This window comes from Nipponia nippon, unplaced genomic scaffold (genome assembly GCF_047370975.1).
Source record: "Nipponia nippon isolate SJK-2023a ecotype South Korea unplaced genomic scaffold, ASM4737097v1 scaffold_3, whole genome shotgun sequence".
NCBI lineage: Eukaryota > Metazoa > Chordata > Aves > Pelecaniformes > Threskiornithidae > Nipponia > Nipponia nippon.
The window spans coordinates 11,760,257-11,780,656 of record NW_028262347.1 but is presented as its reverse complement, the minus strand read 5'-3'; the positions used below and the strand labels follow the sequence as shown (position 1 = coordinate 11,780,656).

The following is a 20,400-nucleotide window of genomic DNA, read 5'->3' as shown; positions in this document are numbered from 1 at the left end:
ATACACAATTTAAATTAAACGTGTACCAGGAAGGGGTTTTTGCATTTTCTTTATTTCTACATCTCAATGGCAGTCAGCATACAGAAAACATGATACAATGCATTCAGCATGTGGGGGTAATCATGTAGTTAGGCAGCAGTGTTAATCTAGTTGAGGCCAGTAATATCTGGATGTTGATGTGCAGTGTCATGTGCTGCCTTTTAGCATTTCCACATGGGCGATCTGTTACTTTGCAGCATTAGAATCTGCATTTGATTTCTTACTCTCTTATCTGACTCCGCAGGGATTCAGTAAATCCAGCAGTAATTTACAACTGCCATTCTCTGGGCTTTGACACGTACACAGTCAAGGATTAAAATCAGGCTTCCAAAGCAGTTACCACTTGCAGCCATCTGCCCTGCCCTTCTGACAGAGATTGCCAGTGCCACCACAGTAAGTCTGAAAACCCAGTGAAGCAACTCCTGAACATCTCAAGCCTGTTTATTAAGGTACATAGATCCACTTTGAATTTAATGCTTAGCTGAGAACGGCAGCAGTACAGAAGCTGATTCATAAAGCATGAAGCAAATCTTTGTCAGAAGTCAGGCAACAACTTGGGCAGCACCCATCTGAGCCATCTGATTTTATTCTGCTTCTGCATGTGAATGACCCCTTCGATTTCGATTTTACAAGTTAGTAAATGGCAATCCTTCCACAATTGTTCAGAACAACAGGGCTACTTCAGATGCTTTGCAGACTATTGTTTTACTGAGTGCTTTACAGACTCTCGGTTTTCCTTGGTTACAATTTTTTTTAGCTTTTTTAAAATTTTCACAGCCACAAATGAAGCAGAAATGAGGGTTTGCTGCACATCCTCTTTTGAACCCCAATACAAAGCGACTTAAGTCACTGTCTCCGCATGGGAAAATCTCTCTCTTTCAGACACTTGGGTGCAATTATATAGCCAACTCAGAAGTATTATATAGCAAATTATGTAGGCTCTTATTTACATGTTTTTATTATACAGAGTGAACAATCAAAGTAGTTGTTGATTTTAAATGATAAACTTTTATTCTGAATATACTGTTTTTGCACAAGAATTAACACAACAGTTCTAGGATTATAAACTTTTTATAACATTATTGTACAAATTTTTACAAAAAAATATTTTTCCAGGCTTGTCAAGTTCCACAAAAGTGTCAAGAGAACACAAGAAAAGGGAGAAAGACCTGCTTGCCTTGTAAGAGCAATCAAGCCTTTTTTTGCAGAAACGCACACTGAGCATTTCAATAAAAACATCCCAGAAAGCATGATCCAGACATTCCATACAACACAAGAAGAGAAGACAGCTTTGTCAGATCACAATCGCAATTTCATGGCATCTGAACAAGACAGTATCCCTTTAGCCTCAGTGAAATTATTTCTTCAAGATGATGTTTTTCTTTTAAACCATAAACAGGACAGATGCAAGTAGCTGGGAAGAGGGTGAGGCTAACTTTTCAAAACTCTTGAATTGCTTTCAGACACTTTGTTTTAATCTTTTTACAGTAGTGTACAATGAGTATTAACAATATTAACATTGCGGTATGAAAAAAATAATAAATCTGGCCTTTGTTAAAGGCTTGGATGTCTGATGAAGCTAGGGTAAAATTTGTCTTAAGGAAGGAGTTATTAAGATTTCACCTTCAGTTGACATTCTAAAACCACCCAAGTGCTTTGCAGAGCCTTGGAGGCATTAATATACTTCTGAATAACCAGTGTGCTAGCATCTGAATTTTTAGGACGAGTGAGACTGAGGTTGTGTTTTGAAATTAAGACATACTAAGCACGTTTTCTGAGCTTAAGTGTTAATGGGAACAAAAGGTCTTAACGTCTCTTCAGTGATACCGAAAAACCACAGCAAGTAACACTTGGGTTGCAAAGGTCACTTAAAAGGGATACTGCCTATTTGAACCCAGTAAGGCCAGTTTTTAAGTTAGTAAAAGGAATATTATAGGAAAACTTACAAATGGCAGCAACACTGTTTTTTGTCAAGTTAAGCAGTAAAGCCTCAAGCATTAGAAACATGAAAAAGATCATACTAAAATCTTAAAGGTACAGGACCTAAAAATCTTGTCAATCGAACCTGCTATGTCATGTTAAAAACCTGTTACAAATATGGACCACGGTCAGTGTTTTGGCAGTAATGCTGGTTGTTTAAATGAAAAACTAGAAAGAAACCTTTCATGTTAAGTCCTCAGATCATGTTTGCACAGTACCATGCTGTAACGACTTTAATGGTGGTTATTTGTCAGACATACAATAGGCTGCATGACTTCTGTGTAAACTGAAACAGTCCCAACAGTTCCCTTAGTGCTATTTAAAGGATCTAAGCAAATATGAACAGAGCTTTTTATCTGGCTTTAAAAAGAAAAAAACTTTTTACAACATATTGTAATTTGAAAATGTCTCAATTTAAAGCCTAGGATCAAGTTTCGTCTCTCACAGACAAAAGAAGATGACTATTATGCATTATGTGAGAGTAAGGATAGTCTTCTGCATGAGAATATGTATTTATTCGTGCAAGTTATTTCTAACAGACTGGTGTTCACATTTTGAGATAGTTAAAGTTCACATTGCATTTTCTCTCTGTGTTTTGTAATTTGCAGATATCTAGGTAGTGCATTTTAAAAAATCTTGACCATCACTTGGATATAATCAAACTATATATTGCTTTCTGCAAAAAGAAGCCAAAATTTCATTTTTTCCTTTTTAAAGTATTGAGTTCTATGGGGACAGTACAAAGCCCTTCTGGGAGGGCCAGATCCTGAGTTTTCTATCAGACAGGTATAATGGCTGGAAGGCTAAATGTTTATACAGAAACACGTTTCTTCAGGTCATACAGAGGAGCAGAGGAGAGGAACAAAGGACGTTTCCCTCTTTGGATAAGCCAAGAAGGCTCATGTGTCTGCATGGCATGGGCTTCTCCCTCCTTTTGTATTCCAGCACTCTAAGGGAAGTTGGATGAGAGCAAAAGCCGCAGTTGGTTTCTGTGGCAGCATGGCTTTGTGCCATCTTTCTTTCTGCCTACAGACTCTAATCAAATCTTTATTAAGTAACTCAAAATATGGCCTACCAGCGTAAGCAAATTGTTCCAAAATGTTAAATAATGTAACTTTTCCATGAAGGGTTTCTTTTGGGAAGCTAAGTGAAACTGTAGAGAACTTAATATACTGACACTCTTTCAAGAAATTAGAAGCACAAAATGCAAGCTAATATGTATTTTAAGTAATCTTAGAGTAAAAGCTATGAGTGTAGTAAGTATTGGCCTAATCCTACAAAACTTGTTCCTCCCATAAAATTTCAATTGACCATGTTAAGGAAAAATACAGGATGCAGTCTCAGCATGAGAAAGACTCAAGTCAATTTTTTATCAGGTGGTAACTGGTGATAGGGTGAAGAGAAGTGCAGTAATATGACTGGAAGGAAGAGCTCCAAGATTATCTTCACCCATATTATCAAAAATAGCTCACCTTCCCTGAGGACCTGAAGTCATCCAACACAGTTAATTGTACCTTTAACCCCGTGACTTTACTAGAGATATTTTTTAAAAAGCTAAATCTGATCATTGAACAAAAAGTCAGGTTTTATTTTTTTCACTCACTGTATTCCCAAACATGAGAAAATACACAGCTGGAGCCAAGGTACATGACAAAAACAGTGAACCAGCCATGGGTACAACTACAGTAGACATCTGATCTTTTAAGCCATGCCACGGCTTTGAGTAGCTTCTTCAGTTTTCATAGGATATTAATGCATGCCCAATTATTTCTTCAAGCTTTTGGCATGATCAAAATTATATCAATCAATTACCAGCATATACATACCAATGCTTTGCATTTTCTTATTTTTTTAAAGAGCTAGTGTATTGTGCCATGTTAATATTTGCATATTGCAGTTGTTAGCAGAATTGTACAATACCAGCAGAGTTGCACATTCATTGGTTTAGCTGTCTTGCAATACTGTTTAGTTCTGAAAACTAGAAAAAAAGCGCAAATCATATTTTGCATCCACACTATGCTACACTGTAATATTGTAATTTACTGCACCAATCTGTATCACCAATGAGGTTGTATAAAAACAACTTCTAAAATTATTATTCACAATCAAGTATCAATATGCATACATATAGATTCAAGGCTCCCCATTTGTTTAGAGTTTTTCTAATCTCAGCAACCAGGACACTTTGCTGTTAAATATGCTATTTTCAGTAATAAATAGCAACAGCAGAAGTTTTAATATTACAGGTGTTTTTATATGACGGAAACAAAGGAGGAACCTGAAATGAACCTTAGAGAACATATACTTCCAAAAATAAATGTGTTAAATCTGATTTTTATGTACTTAAAATATCTGTACACAGGTTTTCATGTGAGATCACTATTCTGTAAAAAATCCAACTCAACCCTTTTGTTACGATAGCTAAATTTACCCTATTTTCTCAGCTTTTTCATTGCACAGTATATTCAGAGCTCTGTTTCATAATATAATTTAATATGATTTGATTGCAATACATTGCAATGTTCAGTCTCTCACACAATAAAAGAATCACTCAGTTACCTTTTCAATGGACTATACTCTACCATCAAAGAAAACAAACTGAAAAACAATAACATAGCATCATCATCATGCAAAATACCCTTGGAAACCAACGTTCAAATATCACAAAGACATTTTTTATTCACAAGCATTTTTGTTTGAGCCTTTGAAGGATTCTACTAGCTTTATATATAACTGCATTGTGAAAAGGAGGTGAATATTACATTGAAATTAACATTTTTCTGACAAAAGATGACACCAAGTTTAAGATGAGAATCACTTTTTAGTTAAACTCTCAAGCACCTTTATATTTTTAAAAACAGAAGTTTCTTTCCTTCCTTCCTTCCTTCTTTCCTTCCTTCCCTCCTTCCCTCCTTCCTTCCTTCCCTCCTTCCTAAACTAACAATTTATCAACCTACCAAAACGTAGCTTGCTATTTGATTCATTTTGGAAGAATAAACCACTCATCATAAAGCTTTTCAATCATGCTGAACTTCTGATGAATACTAGCCAATATTTTCATTTTACTCAACTAGTTTGGACAAAACTGATCAAAGCAGCCATCATGGTGCTAGTAATGGATATTGGGGAGTATGTTTTCTTTTTTTTTTTTTTTTTTAATAACTGTTTATGTAAAAGAATATAAATCTTCAAGATATCCAAAGCTTAAAAGAAATTAAAATCATATGCATAAGCTATTGTCAGGGGAGCCCTTTTACATGAAGAAGTCATCAAGATTACAACAACAAACAAATGAAAAAAAAAATTTTTAGATTCCCCAATGGAGCACGTACAGAATTCTGTTTGGATGGCATAGATGATGCAGCATTCACACACGTTTAAGGATCTGACACTCCAACATGCAGCCACCGTGGGTGCCTTTATGAGTCTCACAGCGAGTGATAACCAGACACGAGCACTGCTGTTCTGCTGCTGTCTGAATAGCTGACCCTTTTTAAAATGAAACTGAGGCTATCGTTTTGGCCAGGTCTTGATTAAGTTACGCAGGTTTTGGTTTAGCGAGGTCATAACTGGCAGTGTCTGCTGCCAGATAACAGCCAAAGCAGGACCAACTGAATTCCTACCACAGACCACAGTGATGGACTCAGACCAGAGACACCACCGCAGTCGGCCGAATCTTCCTGTTGACAAGAAAAGAGGAAATCATTTAACATTAATTACAATTAAATTTCCTGAGAAGCAATCTACATTTAACTCTTCAACATTTTGAACTATCCTTGAGGCATCCTTATGGGTCTTATATATGTTATTTTGCCTAAAATAACAGCAAATAATTCGTGGAAGTTTGTCTGATTTTTGATACAAAGAGTGGCATTACTACATTAACTATAAGCATGGGAGGATTAAATACTTACAAGGCTTCCTGCAGTCACTTACGAACTAGATGGGACACTTACACAATCAAACAAGAAATGCTATACCTGGGGGCCCCAGTAAACCACATCTATATTCCTTAAAATTACACCGATTTGGAGATTTTGAGTATCACTTCATTGTGAGGAAAGACGGAAGAACAGGTAACTTTTCAAGGTCAGAAAACAAATACTGGAATATGTTCATGTTCATTTCATCAACATGACCGCACATTAAAACAAATATGCTCTGCAGGTGAAGATATGATCAAAGAGAATGAAAATCCTTTCTCTGTCTCTGATCCTGTATTTAAGTATAAGAACCAAATTTTCTGTTGGCTTTCTGTACACGTTTGATGCAGTCTGTAGAGAAGACACCAGCCTGTTTGAGGGCTCACTCTGAGCTGCACTGCTCTGTCACACATCAGTGGACCTAACTATTCATTATGCCACACAGCGATCACGCCTCTTTTCCCCATTCCTCTTTACCATTAATCGTTTGGTCCCACATTGCCTATAATGCATCATACCTTTCACATTATGGACCTATTCATTAGTCTGGCTGAAATACATTTGACACCTGTTCTGAAGTCTGTAACATCTTTACACCTTCTTGAGGCTGAAAATATTTGGTTTTCCTCTTGTTTTCACTGTATTCTGTACCCATAGTATAAAAAGACACTTTCCATTTTCCAAGAGATTCCAAGCCCCCAAGGACAAGACAACAGTGTAGGTGGGAAGGGACCTCGGTATATTAGGAGCTGGGGAATCTTCTTGAAGAGGAGGAACATATGCAGGGAAGGACAGACTGAACCTTAACAGTAACAGAGCCTGGCTGCTGGCACAGAAATTAAAAAGGTTTTAGAACAGAAAGCGGAGGAAAGCCAACGAGCATGGTACAGCTCCTGGCTCAGACTGACATGCCACTGAGGCACATGTAACTAATATTCAACGTGCCTCAGAAAAGGCTCGGGAGGGTTGGGGATAAAAAGTACAATCAGGATAAATAAGAAAGGGTCATTAAAACACCTTTAATTTATTGGCACATCCTTAAGCAAAACTTTCAAGTGCTTCTACACCAATGCTAGGGACATAAAATTAAGATGGAGGAACGAAGAAAAGTCATCAGTGAACCATTCCAAAACAATACACATATCAGAAACCCGGTGGAAGGAGAATAATCAGTAAGACAAGAGCATTGTCAGGCTACCAGCTTTGTAAGAATGGCAGTGTAGGACATACAGCAGAAGGGTAGTATGCAAAGGATGATACAAAGTGGAATAGCATAAAAGTACTACAGGAAAAAGAAAGTGTGATGGAATCTCTGTGGATAAGAAATTTCAGAGTCTAATAATAAAAATGTAATACTAGGATTGCACTGCTGACCACCTGATCGAAGTGACAATATCAATCATGAAAGATTGATATGAAATATGTGAGATTAGAGAAGCCACATATAGACTAGATCGATGCCTTATCAAAAAGAGATGTAGAGATCACATTTTTAGATATGATAAATGACTGCTTTTTGGAACAAACAGTCTTTGAATCTTTAGTGGTGCACAGGGCCCTCTTCAAAATTATTAGTAGAGAGCTGCTCTGTGTAGTATAGTATAGCATAGCTCTAGTAGTGCCGTAGACCACAATGCAATAGGATGTAGCATTGTTGTGTGAGAGATCAGGCCAAACAAATCCAAAACAAAAGATACTAATTTCAGGAAAGGGAACTATGTGAAAATTACCAAGAGCAGTTAAAAACCACAAACAACCCCAAAACCAAGAAAACAGAAAAGAAACCCTTAACAAACAAACAATCAAACAAAAAGCAGAAAGCAGGAAAAAAACTAGAAGCAGCATCTCAAAAAGCAAGTCCCTCACAAGGATACAGAAGACTATTTAGAAATAATGCCTTAGATATCCAGGTAAAATGAATGCTATAATTAGAACAATCAACCACCCACTCCCTCCCTCAAAAACCCAACCCCCAAACAAATGGAAAAACAGCAACCCCCCCCCCAAAAAAAAACCAAACAAACAAACAAACCCCAAACCCCAAAGAAACACCCCTGCATGAATCAGTAGGGAAATTAAGTACACTGTCATAGGGAAAAGGTCAGTATTTAAGAAATCAAGTTTACTCAAATGGGCAAGAACAGGAAAGCACATAAAAATGGCAGATTAGATATAAACAGGAAATTAGGAGGGCTGATAAAGAATTTTTGATGACCTCCCTGCAAAATATACTGAAAACGATAGTAGAAAGTTTTGAATAAATCAAAAGCATGAAGCCAGATATGGAGTTAGGGAAACTGCTTGATAACAGAGGTGTAAAGAGGGAACTTGGGGATTACAGGGCACAGCAAAGGAATTCAGTGAGTTCTTTGTGTCACTTTTAAGGGGTGAAGACTTCAATGAGATTCCCACCACACACAATGCATTCTTTAAAGCAGAGAGGTCAGAAGAATCAGAATCAGTTTGGAATACATATAAAGAAAATCAGATAAAGCAGACAAATTAGACTCATTACGTCATTAGGAATTCTAGCATTCACCAACAGTCTCCTTTAGAAACTTGGATGTAAAAAAAACCAAAACAAAACTCAGCATTCAAGTTCTTCAGAAAAAAAAAAAGAAGAAAAAAAAAATCATTCTGTCCTAAAGCAAATAGCTCACATTAGCTGTTAGTTCTTTAGTCATTAGCCATTTCCAGACGTGTCTCTGTCATCTGTTAGTTTTATAATTTAGTTCTACAATTTTGGCTTAGGGTTTTTTTTTGTTTTTTTAGTTGATTGCACTCTACAAGTTCAAAATTCCTAAGGTTTCCGGTCAACAAGTAAGTAATAAGTGAACTCTGCTGCACCAGATTTGGAGTAGGATGCTAAGATTTGAAGATGCACTGAACTTTCTGGTTTATTTAGTTTGGCTCTGTCTCTTTTTGCATCTGCATTGTGTCTTGTCATGTAGCTTTATTTCTATTCAAAGCACCTAAAAATAACCCTGTTGCTTCTTCCGCACAGTGAGCACCATCAGAAACAGAATTATCAGTAAAAGTTTCTTCTCACATGAATTCAATGAACAGTACTCAGTGTTACCTCTTGGTATTTAAGATTCTTATCACTGAAATTACTTAGAAGAGCCATCTTTGAAGAAATAGTCTAAAGTAAAGGAAGAGGTTTAAAATTTTCCAACAAAGGGGAGATGTCTGGAGAGTAAGAAAGAAGTAAATTGAAGATCTTAAACAAAATTGTGCATAATACGAAGGGGAAAATATCATTATAGTGAAAATGGCACTCAGTATGGATAGAGTAGATGGACCTCCACATATAGAATTATACAGCACTCAGCTTTCATGTCGCCTCTCCATTAGACCAAATATTGGGTAAATTACGTTGATGAATTAAGCCTACCACTACATATACTTGAAAAAAACTCCATTCTGTTGCCCATTTCTATTTGCTTTTTCAGATTTTTTTTTAAACTACGTCACAATTTATGGGCACTGCTTTTACATTCAACAGTTATACTATGTAGTATCCCTATTGGATTGAAAAGAAATATTTTAATATGCTTTGCTCTCTCCCTAAGACTACACAGAGCAGTTTAAAAAAGATTCACAGCTTCACAACAGTGGAGAATGTCTTGGAAGCCTCATGCAGGAAAGGCATCTTTTTCTTATGAATGACAGAGCTAAACTGTACTAGACAAAAGTATACAAGGTTTATACACATATTTCAAGGTTGGTGAGATTTTAACCTCATATTGATGAAAGTCACATTGAATTTCTGAGGTTTGTAGACCAATTTACAGTGGTAAACCAGCAGTTCTGCCAAGAACAATTTCTAAATATTCTCTCTGGAATCAGTTATTCTTTTGTGTCCTAAGCCAAGACAAAAATAGTAGTGGCAAAGAAGGTACAGTACATCCTATCTAAATTACTTTTTCCTCCCCAGCATTGCACGTTGCACTTTTCTTGTGTGCTTTAACTGTTGTGAAAATTACAAGAAATGTAAATAAAAAAAAAGAGAAAGTCTGATTACATGCTGATTTACATGAATTCAAAAGATCAACAGTTTTATGGAAATGAGTGGGATCCCATCATTAATTTGGAACCAGATTAAGCAAAACGTCAGTTTTGAATGGTCTTCAAAATGTCCTCTTTGAAAACTTTTCCCCTATTCCTGAGCTTTAAGAAAACTTTGCAACTGTTTCCTATAAATGTTATTTTTGAGATTTCTTATAAAGTTTCTTATAACAAATTACATAGCAACATTTCGTCTTATCTTTACCTTATCTTTACGTCTGCCAGTGCAATTAGACACTGAACTATTTTTAAGGAGTTTCACTGAAATTTTCCAGCACATTACATTAGTTACTACTACATTAGTCACACAGAAAACCTGAATAACCAACAGATCAGTTGGGGATAACCTCTATTTGTTATCTTCAAAATAATATTCTGTAAATTATTTCTCTTTGAAGAGAAAAAGAATTGGAAAAGAAATTGGAAATAATCCTTTTTAGCCAGTTGCATTTCATCAGGAGTATATCAGAAATTCCTTGCATTAGTAAGTCACATGTCAAATTTCTTTGCATGCTCGAGGTAGAGAAGTGTCAAATGCAAATGTCATCTCCTTCATGTCATGCCTTACTATGATAACTCTAGAGAGGGTTAATTTACAACATCACACGCTGTGAACATTATTCAGCACTTGCAGAATGGAAATGAATGCTTTTCTAAAACCATATATTCATTGTTAAGTATCAAACTCGTATATTCATTGCTATATATCAACATTTCCTTGAAGGCAGTGCCAGTCCATAATTTTAAAGATATACATGGAAATATAGATACATATACATGCGCATACATGTCTAAGTCTATACACATACCTGTTACTCCTTTAGAAGTACACTATTTAATGCACTAAAAATTTGTCTTGAAACCTTAATCATTTATCAGAACCCATTGTGCTACACTGACTATAAAAAGGATAAAACAACCGTATCTGCCAAAAAGCTTCTGATCTGGCCTTTGATATCAGCTGGTTACCTCAAAGGTATACCTTTTATAAGCATAAATTTTAAATGCTTCATATTGCATGGAGAACACCTTTACTTTTACTCGAGTCATTTCAAGTTCTAATGCATGGTCTTTCATAAATTTTGTGTTTCCCTCCTTTGTCCGGACTGCCGCACAAAGCTCTCAAAGCTGTACAGCTACCCACACATAGATCAGGGATACAGCCAATCCCATCAAGATGTAGGCAGTTTTCTGGACTGCTAATCACCTTCAAAGCTCCCACTGACATCCCTGGGAGCTGATGGAAATAAGACATTCCCAGAAGTGGCTAAAAACTTGTAGAGTTCTTCTCTATTCTCAGGCATGCCAAACAAAACCACTGTGCATATACAAAGTAAGCGCAAGCTGTTCAAGGAGGTGATAAAGACTATTTTGTTACCCTTGATGAAAAAAAAAAAGCAGCTGCCGTTACTGAACCTGATCAGCTGGTTTGTATCTGTGTTGGCTTCAGTGATTTTAATAAAACCACACAGACTAATGTCCAGTGAGAACCCATTTCCAAAATCACAGTTATTAAGAAAAGGATGGATGAACAAAATTACCTTTATAACTTTCTGCTGCCAAAAGTCTATCAGCTAAAATTATATTTCATGGGTTTCCTAGTATTTTGGTTTGCCTTCTTGGGCAGAAAGACCATTTTGGACATAAAGAATTCAGTTCAAGGTGAGTCTCTGCTGCTTTATGTACATTGGACAGTAGCTTTTTAATTAAAATAAGGTTACTTGCAGAGCAAATTGCATGAGTAAGAACATGAGATGTTAATCTTCTAGATTTTAATGTGAAATACCACTGGCTTGGGGGAAGGGACTTTTGCCCTTCCTTACAACCTTCAGCCATGGCTGTGCAAGTTCCTACGTTTGCTAGATATTAGATCATTTAAATACAGAATAGGAAACTTCAAAATTACTCAAATACAGCTGTTAAATAGATCTTTAAGCTTGTTTTCACTGATGGTCCAGTGATATTAATTGAACCTTCCCCCCAAGTATAAAGAGAATATAAATTATTGAGAAAATGTGTGTTCTAAATTGTTACAATTTTCCATATTTTACTACACTAACTCTGAAAAATGACCTCTAAGTTTCCATTTCTGCCTCTCTTGTTGGCTTTACTTTGATAGATATGTTAGTATCTCCCTCTAGTGGTTTTCTGAGTAATAATATTGATCAGAACCCCCCCCCAGCGTACAAGGTCATGAATTTTATTTCGATCAGCAGTAATTTTATTTTGATCAGCAGTTCTCTTGCATACATGTCACTAGCACAGCAGTGCGCACTCTCCCACCATTAAATGCAAAACAGCCTAAAAGGCCAAGGCTTTCGTTATGAACCCCAGAGTCTGCACTAGGTCAACATGCAGGACTTCATGTAGCCATGTACTTCATTAGAAGAAAAAACCCACTTTCTGCTGTAATTAGGCAATGATTTAGGTTGCAAAAAATTAAAAAGTAAAACTATGATTTCACTGAATTCATAGTTTAACCAAACTGATGCACACTATTACCTTCCATCATTACCATTTGCATTAATTGAGTGCAGTGAAAACTCGTCACTCTTCTCAATAGCAACACTTACTCTTACACAGAGCACTCATCCTTGCTGTCCCTAAGTACAGCTTTATTTTCACAGGTATTATAGTCTCTTCTAATTACTTTGTACTTTTGTTTGTCTCCGTGCAGAAAATCTTCTTCTGTTTCATTTTAACAGGGACAAGGGAAAAATGTTTTGAAGGGAATGACATTGACTCGGTTGGTACATGTGCAATCTCAAAGAGCCGACCATATAAACCCAACAGGTTCCCGTGTCTTTGTATTTGCTAAGGGAGAGGCCCTGTGTTTTATAATTGTGATTTATAAGGCTCCAGACAGGGTTTTTTCATATTTAATTTCCCTTAATATTGCAATAGTAAATTGCTCCAGATTGTTGCTTCTGGGACTCGCTTCATTCTGTTTTCTTTTGTATGCTTAGTAAGTAAAAAAGTCTGCTAATTTTTTAAGCCAAGAACAAAACAAAAAATTAGAGAAAGTAACTGACCATCCACACCACATGAAAACTTGCAGAAAAATGAAGATAGGAGCGGACGTCATGGCAGAGGCACGACTCGTTGTGCATATAGGCTGATCCTATTAATAACGGGCAAAGTAGCAAGTAGAGGAAAGGAAAGAAAACACAGAAAAAAAGACATACAAGATGAGATATCATGCAGATTGCTGGCAGTTAGCAGAGTTAATGTGAAAGCATCCACCCAAGAGCAACAGATTCACAGCAAATTTTGCAAATAAACTTAACCAAAACAATCCACTGTTACAAAACACATGACTTACACACTGATTAGCACATCAAGCTAGTGAGCAAGAGTTGTACTTTCACACACAATCGTATCAGGAGAATTTGGAATATGTACAATGGCGAAATAGTTTTTGGATGGTTTTTCAACTTCATTTAACCTTTGTTGGCCCGTAAGAAGACTTCCTTTTTAGAATAAAATTTGGTTACTAGAAGAATGCATTGAATACCAACTGTCTGGACTTTTTTAACACTACTGACATCTCAGTAATTGTGCCTCATTAAAGAAAAGCAGAGAATATACTGAAACAAAACTTTGTATATGGCACTTATAGCCAACTAACGGCACTAGTTTTGGAAAATCTTTCTGTTGTAGAAATGGGACGAGGCATTACAAATGCATTTTGAAAATATTTATCTTATATAATGGCAGGTACTTCCCTGTTCAGTACTTTTTGTCTTGAAATTTATTCTGAACAATTTGAATTCAACATATTCTCTCTCATACAGTATTTTGAAAGGTAAAACAGAGAGTATATTCAAAATAATTTATGTATGTGGCACAGTTATAATTTTTCTCCTCCAAAATTGTAGCGTATACTATACAGGGAGTACTAAACAGCATAGTTTTGCTGATTTCAGTAAAGCAATGCACTTTTATACCTGTCAAGAATGTGACCTAAAGTCACACATTTGCAGAATTTCTAAGAGGAACAACATCCTAAACCAGATATAATGTTTTTAATAATTTAAAAACATCTTAAATAATATTTGGAAACACTAATATAAAAATACTACTTCTAAGCCAGGATTATCATCTATTTGTGAAAGCCATAGAAGAACTGAATTTCACAGCACTGTACAGAGACCATCAGTTCTATGCTCACTGATGGTTTGGTTTTTTTTTTTAGTGGAAATCATGTGTGAAAGTGCAATGGAAAGGCAGATAAGAAAGCAGCTGTTAATTTTATGTTAATCATGAGGTACTTGAAATAGAGTGGCTATGGTCTACAGTGAACAGTATGTTTAGTGATAGATAGGTTACCAGGCACCAAGGTACATTTAAACATAGTTTTCACTGCTCTTCTAAAACAGCTCTACAATTGTTTTTAAAGATTTAAAGTCTTACAAGTTCAGTTTTACCTGTTTGGCTTCATCAAAACAGACATCAGGACCCTTTCTGTATCTAGGTTGTTTGACCATTTCACAAGGATTTGGCCCTTCATCTGTTTCTCTGGTTAAGGAGCATGACTGTTTTTCGTGCATCGTATGTTACCAGGATTAACATTCTGTTGTTACGTTTGTGGGAGAAGAAAAGTTTTATGCTAATTCAGACAGTACTGAAATAAACATGAATAGGCACAGTTTCTTGTTTAAATTAAAGAAAACTGAATCAAACCAACCCTTTGGATAAATAGAAATCAAATACCTTTTTTTTTTTTTTTATACTCCTTTAATCAAGAAAATAAACATCCTGAATGACTTTTCAGAACCAGTACTTCCAGAACCGTACACAAAATAAAAATAAAAGCTGATTTTTTTTAAGATTTTCTGTATTGCTTTTATTACCATTGCATAAATATTACAGAATATATTTGATAAAGTAGTAAACTTTCAGTGGTGCTGATTGGTTATAGCATATGTTACCATTGAGTTATTCTGCTAAAATGAAGATACACAGTAAAAGCGAGGAAGCCTGTTTGGAAAAGTAATGCTATATACAGGCTGAAAATTGAAGTGAAGGCTTGGAACTACTGGTTTTATTATATGTACACCAATATTACTCCAAATATTATAGAGAAGATCATCCCACTATAGGCTTTGATAGTAAATGACAGAAAACCTAATCAGATCTCGTTAGCATTTCAGTGATGGAGACAGGGAAACTGCTGTCCATACTGACAGCAGAACAGCAGGATAGAAATGGGAGCAGTGACGTGCTATTAATTAGCTAAAGGTAAACGTGAGGTAACGCTTTAGCTTACGTCTCTGAAATCTGTAATTGCTGATCTTTAAGTGTAAACACCATACTTCACATTTGCCACAGGCTAACAAGGGACACAAGTCATTGCAGCGTACTTGAAAGGCACAAATATTGTAAACTGCAAAACCGTCTTCTGTTGAAACCTGCTTATATTACCATTCAGAATGTTAAGCTTTTCTTTTCCACTGTTGGCAGTACACACATTAAAGCTAAGTTAGATTGTTTTAAAAAAATTGAGCACCAAAACTTTGCTTATCTTAGTATCTCCAACTGATACGTGAAGCAATCCTATTCATGCACTACTGTGGAGTGCTACAGCAGCTTCATTGCAATGAGTGGAGATGCCCAATGGAAGAGAAGGCAAGAGGATGGGGAATTTAGTTCTACAGATCCACATCTGCCTTCATTCAGATGTTATCAGATTCACCTCCCCTTTCCTCTGCCGGGGCCCAGCTGAAAGGGAAGTCGAAACGTAGAAATATTCTTAAAGACCATGTGCACAAGCAAAGTTGTACCAGCCAGAAGGAAGCAGAGTCTAATAATAACCATCTGAATAGCACCCAAAGGTCATTCTGTCTGCTTGTGTGATGTTATGCTACATCTGCATTTCACAATGTACCTTAGTTATAGAAAAGAGAGAATAGCTTAGTACTGCATAGTTGGAACAAAAATAAAATAGTTCATGTAGTCAATATAAGCCCACCCAGCTGCTCTGGCTGCCATTTGAGGTCATTTATTGCTTTCTAGAAGGTTTGGGCCCCACAGGGAAATGCAAGTCATGTGCCCATTTCCCATCAAACGTGCTTCATTTTCTATAGCGAGTGCTGTCTATAAATTCAGACAGTGGCAACAGTTAATCAAACTGTCATGGACTGGAGCCAATTAGAATATTAGGCTGTGTTTACATAGTTCTGTGATGACATGGATATTGCTTCCACCCCAATGTAACATCCTTTTCAGCCCCAGCGTAGATGGAATTCCAGTTTTATTCATGTGGCAATGAAGGCATTGCTTGTGCCAAAGAAACATAGTCATCTCTACCACCATCTGCTTTTCTTTCAGGAATGGGAGAGGCTGTCTCAATGAACTTCCTGACATGGACAAAGGTATTACAAATTGTTTGCCATATTCTGTCATAAAAATCCAAATTATGATTTCATTTACCATCTCTGGCATGCTATCCTCAAGCATATATGGCAGAGAAAAATTGAGGTGAATTTCTCTTGGCCTAGAATAGGTGTATGTTGGTTTTACATATCTCCATCACCATCAGCTACAGGTATCTACTGGAGTGAACAGGCTAAAGGCATAGAGATTGGCATGAAGGTGGTTGTAAATTAGAACAACCTTTCCCATGCCTTTAATTTTAATGCATGTGTTGCAAGGACTCTGCTTAGCACGTATGCCACCTATGCCTCCAGCCAGCTGTGAAGAAATTCTATGCTAGCAGCTGGATAAACTCTAGCCTTTGATGGTTAAAGCAGTTTCCACAAGTAGTAAGCAGTTCTTACTGGCACTGAGCACACACTAAAGTGCCCCCATCACTTTACCTCAGTGTTGCAGGCATCAGTGCAGCATCCCAACTTTTCATGACCAAACACTCTTTTCTTGGTGTTGCCCTTTTTTGTTATTTCTCTAGACAGACATACCCTTGTCTTTTCCAAAGGCTGAACAAACCCAGGACTAAGGCTCCCCTTGCCTGTCCTGTGCTCCAGGTGCCAACCACCTTGGTGGACCTTCACTGGACTTCCTCCAGTATGTCAGTGTGGTACTGGGGTGCCCTAAACTGTACACAGCACTCCAGATGTGGTCTTACTAGTGCTGAAGAGATGGGATGGATCAGTTCTCCTAACCTGCTGACTACACTCTTGCTAACATAGCCCGGGATGTGACTGGACCTCTTTATTGCAAGGCACAGTGCCAACTGATGTTCAACTTCTTGTCCATCATGATACTCAAGTTCTTTTCTGCAAAGCTGTTTCTAGGCACACCACCCCCAGCCTGTCCAGCTGTATGTCATTATTCTACCCTGGATCCAAGACTGCATCTGCCTTTTGGAAACTTCATTAAGTTCCTGTGAGTCCATTTCTGTTTAGGTCCTCACAAATAACAGCTTTGCTCTCTACCTCAATGAACGCTGCCTCAGATGATTTGTGATATCATCCACAAATATCTGCTGCTTCAAGTACTGCAGTGGCAACTGTGCTACTAATATGTACATAAACAAGACATTTTTTTCCAAATATATTCCAGTATATCATAGCCAAAAATCAATCCACACTACTAAATAACATGATTTTAAAGGATACCCGGCTTCTCCGCTTGCATCAGTGGCTTTGGGTCACAGGAGCGGCACAGCAGTTGGCTGTCACTAATAATGAATACTAGATTGGTGTTTGAAATCTTCTCCGCATGATAAAGTCTGGAAAAAAAGCCAACAAAAACCTATGTTTAAATGAAGCAAGGAAATCCGTATTTGAGAAGGACACAGAGTATTGGAATAAAAGTAATCCAACTTCACAGATTCAGTCTGCCTGCTACTGTTTATCTTTTCCATTAACGAACAGCAAGAAACATTTATAACAAATTTTGTAATCTTTTCGACATTTCCATGGTTTCCCCTTTCAACTAGACTTATTAGTGGAAAAAATGGAAAAGAGCATAAAATGACTTTAATTGAGTTAATAGCTAGCTCTCAACTGCTACAACAGTAGCTGTACTGAGAAATAAAATCAGTTCAGCCTGAATGCTTCCCCTAACAACACTGAGAAAACCCCCAACCACAAAACCAACCAACCAACCAACCAAAACCCCACCACATAAACCTGTCTGTAAGAAGGGTGAGAAAGAGGTTTAGAGTATGTGTGCTTGTGCATTGGATGTATATTTGTTGTATTTTTGTGTACATATAATTCCACAAAAGGCCTTTAAGTTAGTAGGGTCATTTTCAATTTACAAATAATTGAATAGGCAGCATTATACCTTTAAGCTATAGATACTACACTTCATGCCTTAGATACTAAAGGTAAGGATATTTCTGGGTTTTTCAAGGATAATTTTAATGTACAATTTAAATTTACTTGAAAGGCAGAGAGACTTTCAAAAAAGCAGAGAAAAAAAATCTTAATATATCTTAGTCATTAATAAAATATATTCTACCTGTCAAAGAGGTAAATTCAGGACAATCTAACAGGTTAATTGCTTTTAGTGGATTCTAAATACATTTTCATGTACACATAAAATAGCAAGCAAGCCTTTTCATATAGGTGGTTACTACTCTATATAAACAGAGTTTTATTACTTAGGTGTGAATTGATCGGATTATTTTTGAAATTCCAGATGATGAGTTTGTACCACTGATTGGGTACAATAAGAGGACAAAATACCTGTTAATTAAATAACTCATGTTGTGATTACATATCTGGTTGTTTTAACGAGCTTAAATTGTCCTTTTGTACTCATTCCCACACTATTTTTGCAATATTAGCATAATAATTTCTGTAGTCTTTCAGTAAACTGAAGAACTCTTCTGAAAACTCTCCAGATTAAAAAAACCCACAAAACCACAACGAAAAACCAAACCAAAAAACCCTACAAAAGCAAAACCAAAAAACCCAGCTTAATGAGTTCTCTGCACAACCAGTACCACATAAACACATACTAGCAACATGGAGGAGGAAGTATGGAAGTGGGAAAAAATGTCTGTGAGTTTTGGCTGTATTCACCATTCTCCAATGTCTTCTGTTTTTCTTTCCTGGCTTGAAATATTGTCTTCAAGGAGTTTGAAATCTGACTGTTAATTTTAATTTCTAAGACATTTTCAGAAACTCCTAATGTATGCAAACTTTCAACCCAGCAGGCTTTTGTATGAAACACAGAACTGGGTCCAAGTTGCTATATTTCTTAAGTATCCAGTTTTTTTAAAATAACATTAAACATCATCTGGAAGAGGCACAAGGAGTCTGAAGAGTAATTCTTTTAATCACAAAACAAAACAGCATGGTTTGCTTAATAAGACCCACAGCTTTTAAATCATGAGCACTATTGACTAGAAGGTAAATTTGAAGATAAATTGCATAATCTTCTTGACCATCAAAAATGCCAATACCTAAGCAGATTAAAGAAAATTATCTGCTTCTGAATACTGCAGAACACCTTTAAGTTCACATGACAAACTAAAAGAAAACAAATTGTAACAGACATAGAAATACGATTTTCATGGAGCATAGACAGATTATAAAACAAAAGTTTGACTAAAATATTTCTATAATTCTTTAATTTTTACAATTAAAATTCATTCTAATCAAATAGAAAGAGAATGCAATTTATCATTTTACTGCTGCATACTTTTCTGTCTTGCTTATGTAAGTTTGGTGTAATTAATCCAAAATATATTTTTTGTTCTTATAATAGTGTTATTATCTTTTGTAAAATAAATGACTATCCCAAAGTTATTATTTATATTGAAGAAATTTTACCTGGAGCAATTTATACAGTCTACTATCCCACCAAAGGATTTATCGTCATTTTCAAAGAAATACTGAGTTTGCTCAGTGATACAGCTTGTTTTAGGCAGGGCGGCACCGAAATCATCATCTTCCATATCAGCTGACAGAAAGAAGAAAATAAATAAATAAGCAATGACATTTTAAAGTCACAGACGCAATGGGGAGACCCAAATATGGCCCCCAGCCTAAATTCTTACCTTCTACTTCACGCAAAGTTGACTCTTTAACATTCTCTTGACTTACCTGCTTCAAGGAAACGTGGAAAAGTCAAGCTCAAAAACAGCTGCTGTAAGATAGACCTGAACACAGAAAGACAATACATATTTGTTAAAGGCTCTTTGTCTTCTTCTTCGTATTTTAATGAATCCTTAAAAACTACTCAAATAAGAGTTATTAACAACAAAATCATCATGGCTTATTATGCTTTTGCCAGTTATTAAAGCTGTGTTTCTTTAAACCTTACAGTTTGACTCTGGTTTTCTTTTCACACTTTCTCCCAGGTCTTCTTTCACACTAATCTTTTATTCTGCTGTTGAGATTTGCTATCATTTGTGCCCATAATTCACATAATGGAAATGTTATCATGCCATCCATGTCCTCTTTTTACTCCTCTG

At 36.3% G+C, this 20,400-nt stretch overlaps 1 protein-coding gene across 2 annotated transcripts in view; it reads right to left on the bottom strand.

Annotated features, from left to right (window-relative positions):
- Nucleotides 1-376: 376 nt before the first annotated feature.
- Nucleotides 377-20,400, bottom strand: part of CACNA2D1 (calcium voltage-gated channel auxiliary subunit alpha2delta 1) — a 436,336-nt gene continuing 416,312 nt past the window's right edge. For both annotated transcript variants that reach the window (XM_087765875.1, XM_087765876.1), the window contains exons 34-38: nt 20,030-20,085; nt 19,757-19,886; nt 17,588-17,700; nt 14,438-14,520; nt 377-5,699 (exon numbers count right to left, since the gene is read on the bottom strand). In XM_087765875.1, the coding sequence (XP_087622001.1) occupies nt 5,583-5,699; nt 14,438-14,520; nt 17,588-17,700; nt 19,757-19,886; nt 20,030-20,085 (499 nt within the window). In that variant the 3' untranslated portion in view covers nt 377-5,582. The remainder of the gene's footprint in view (nt 5,700-14,437; nt 14,521-17,587; nt 17,701-19,756; nt 19,887-20,029; nt 20,086-20,400) is intronic.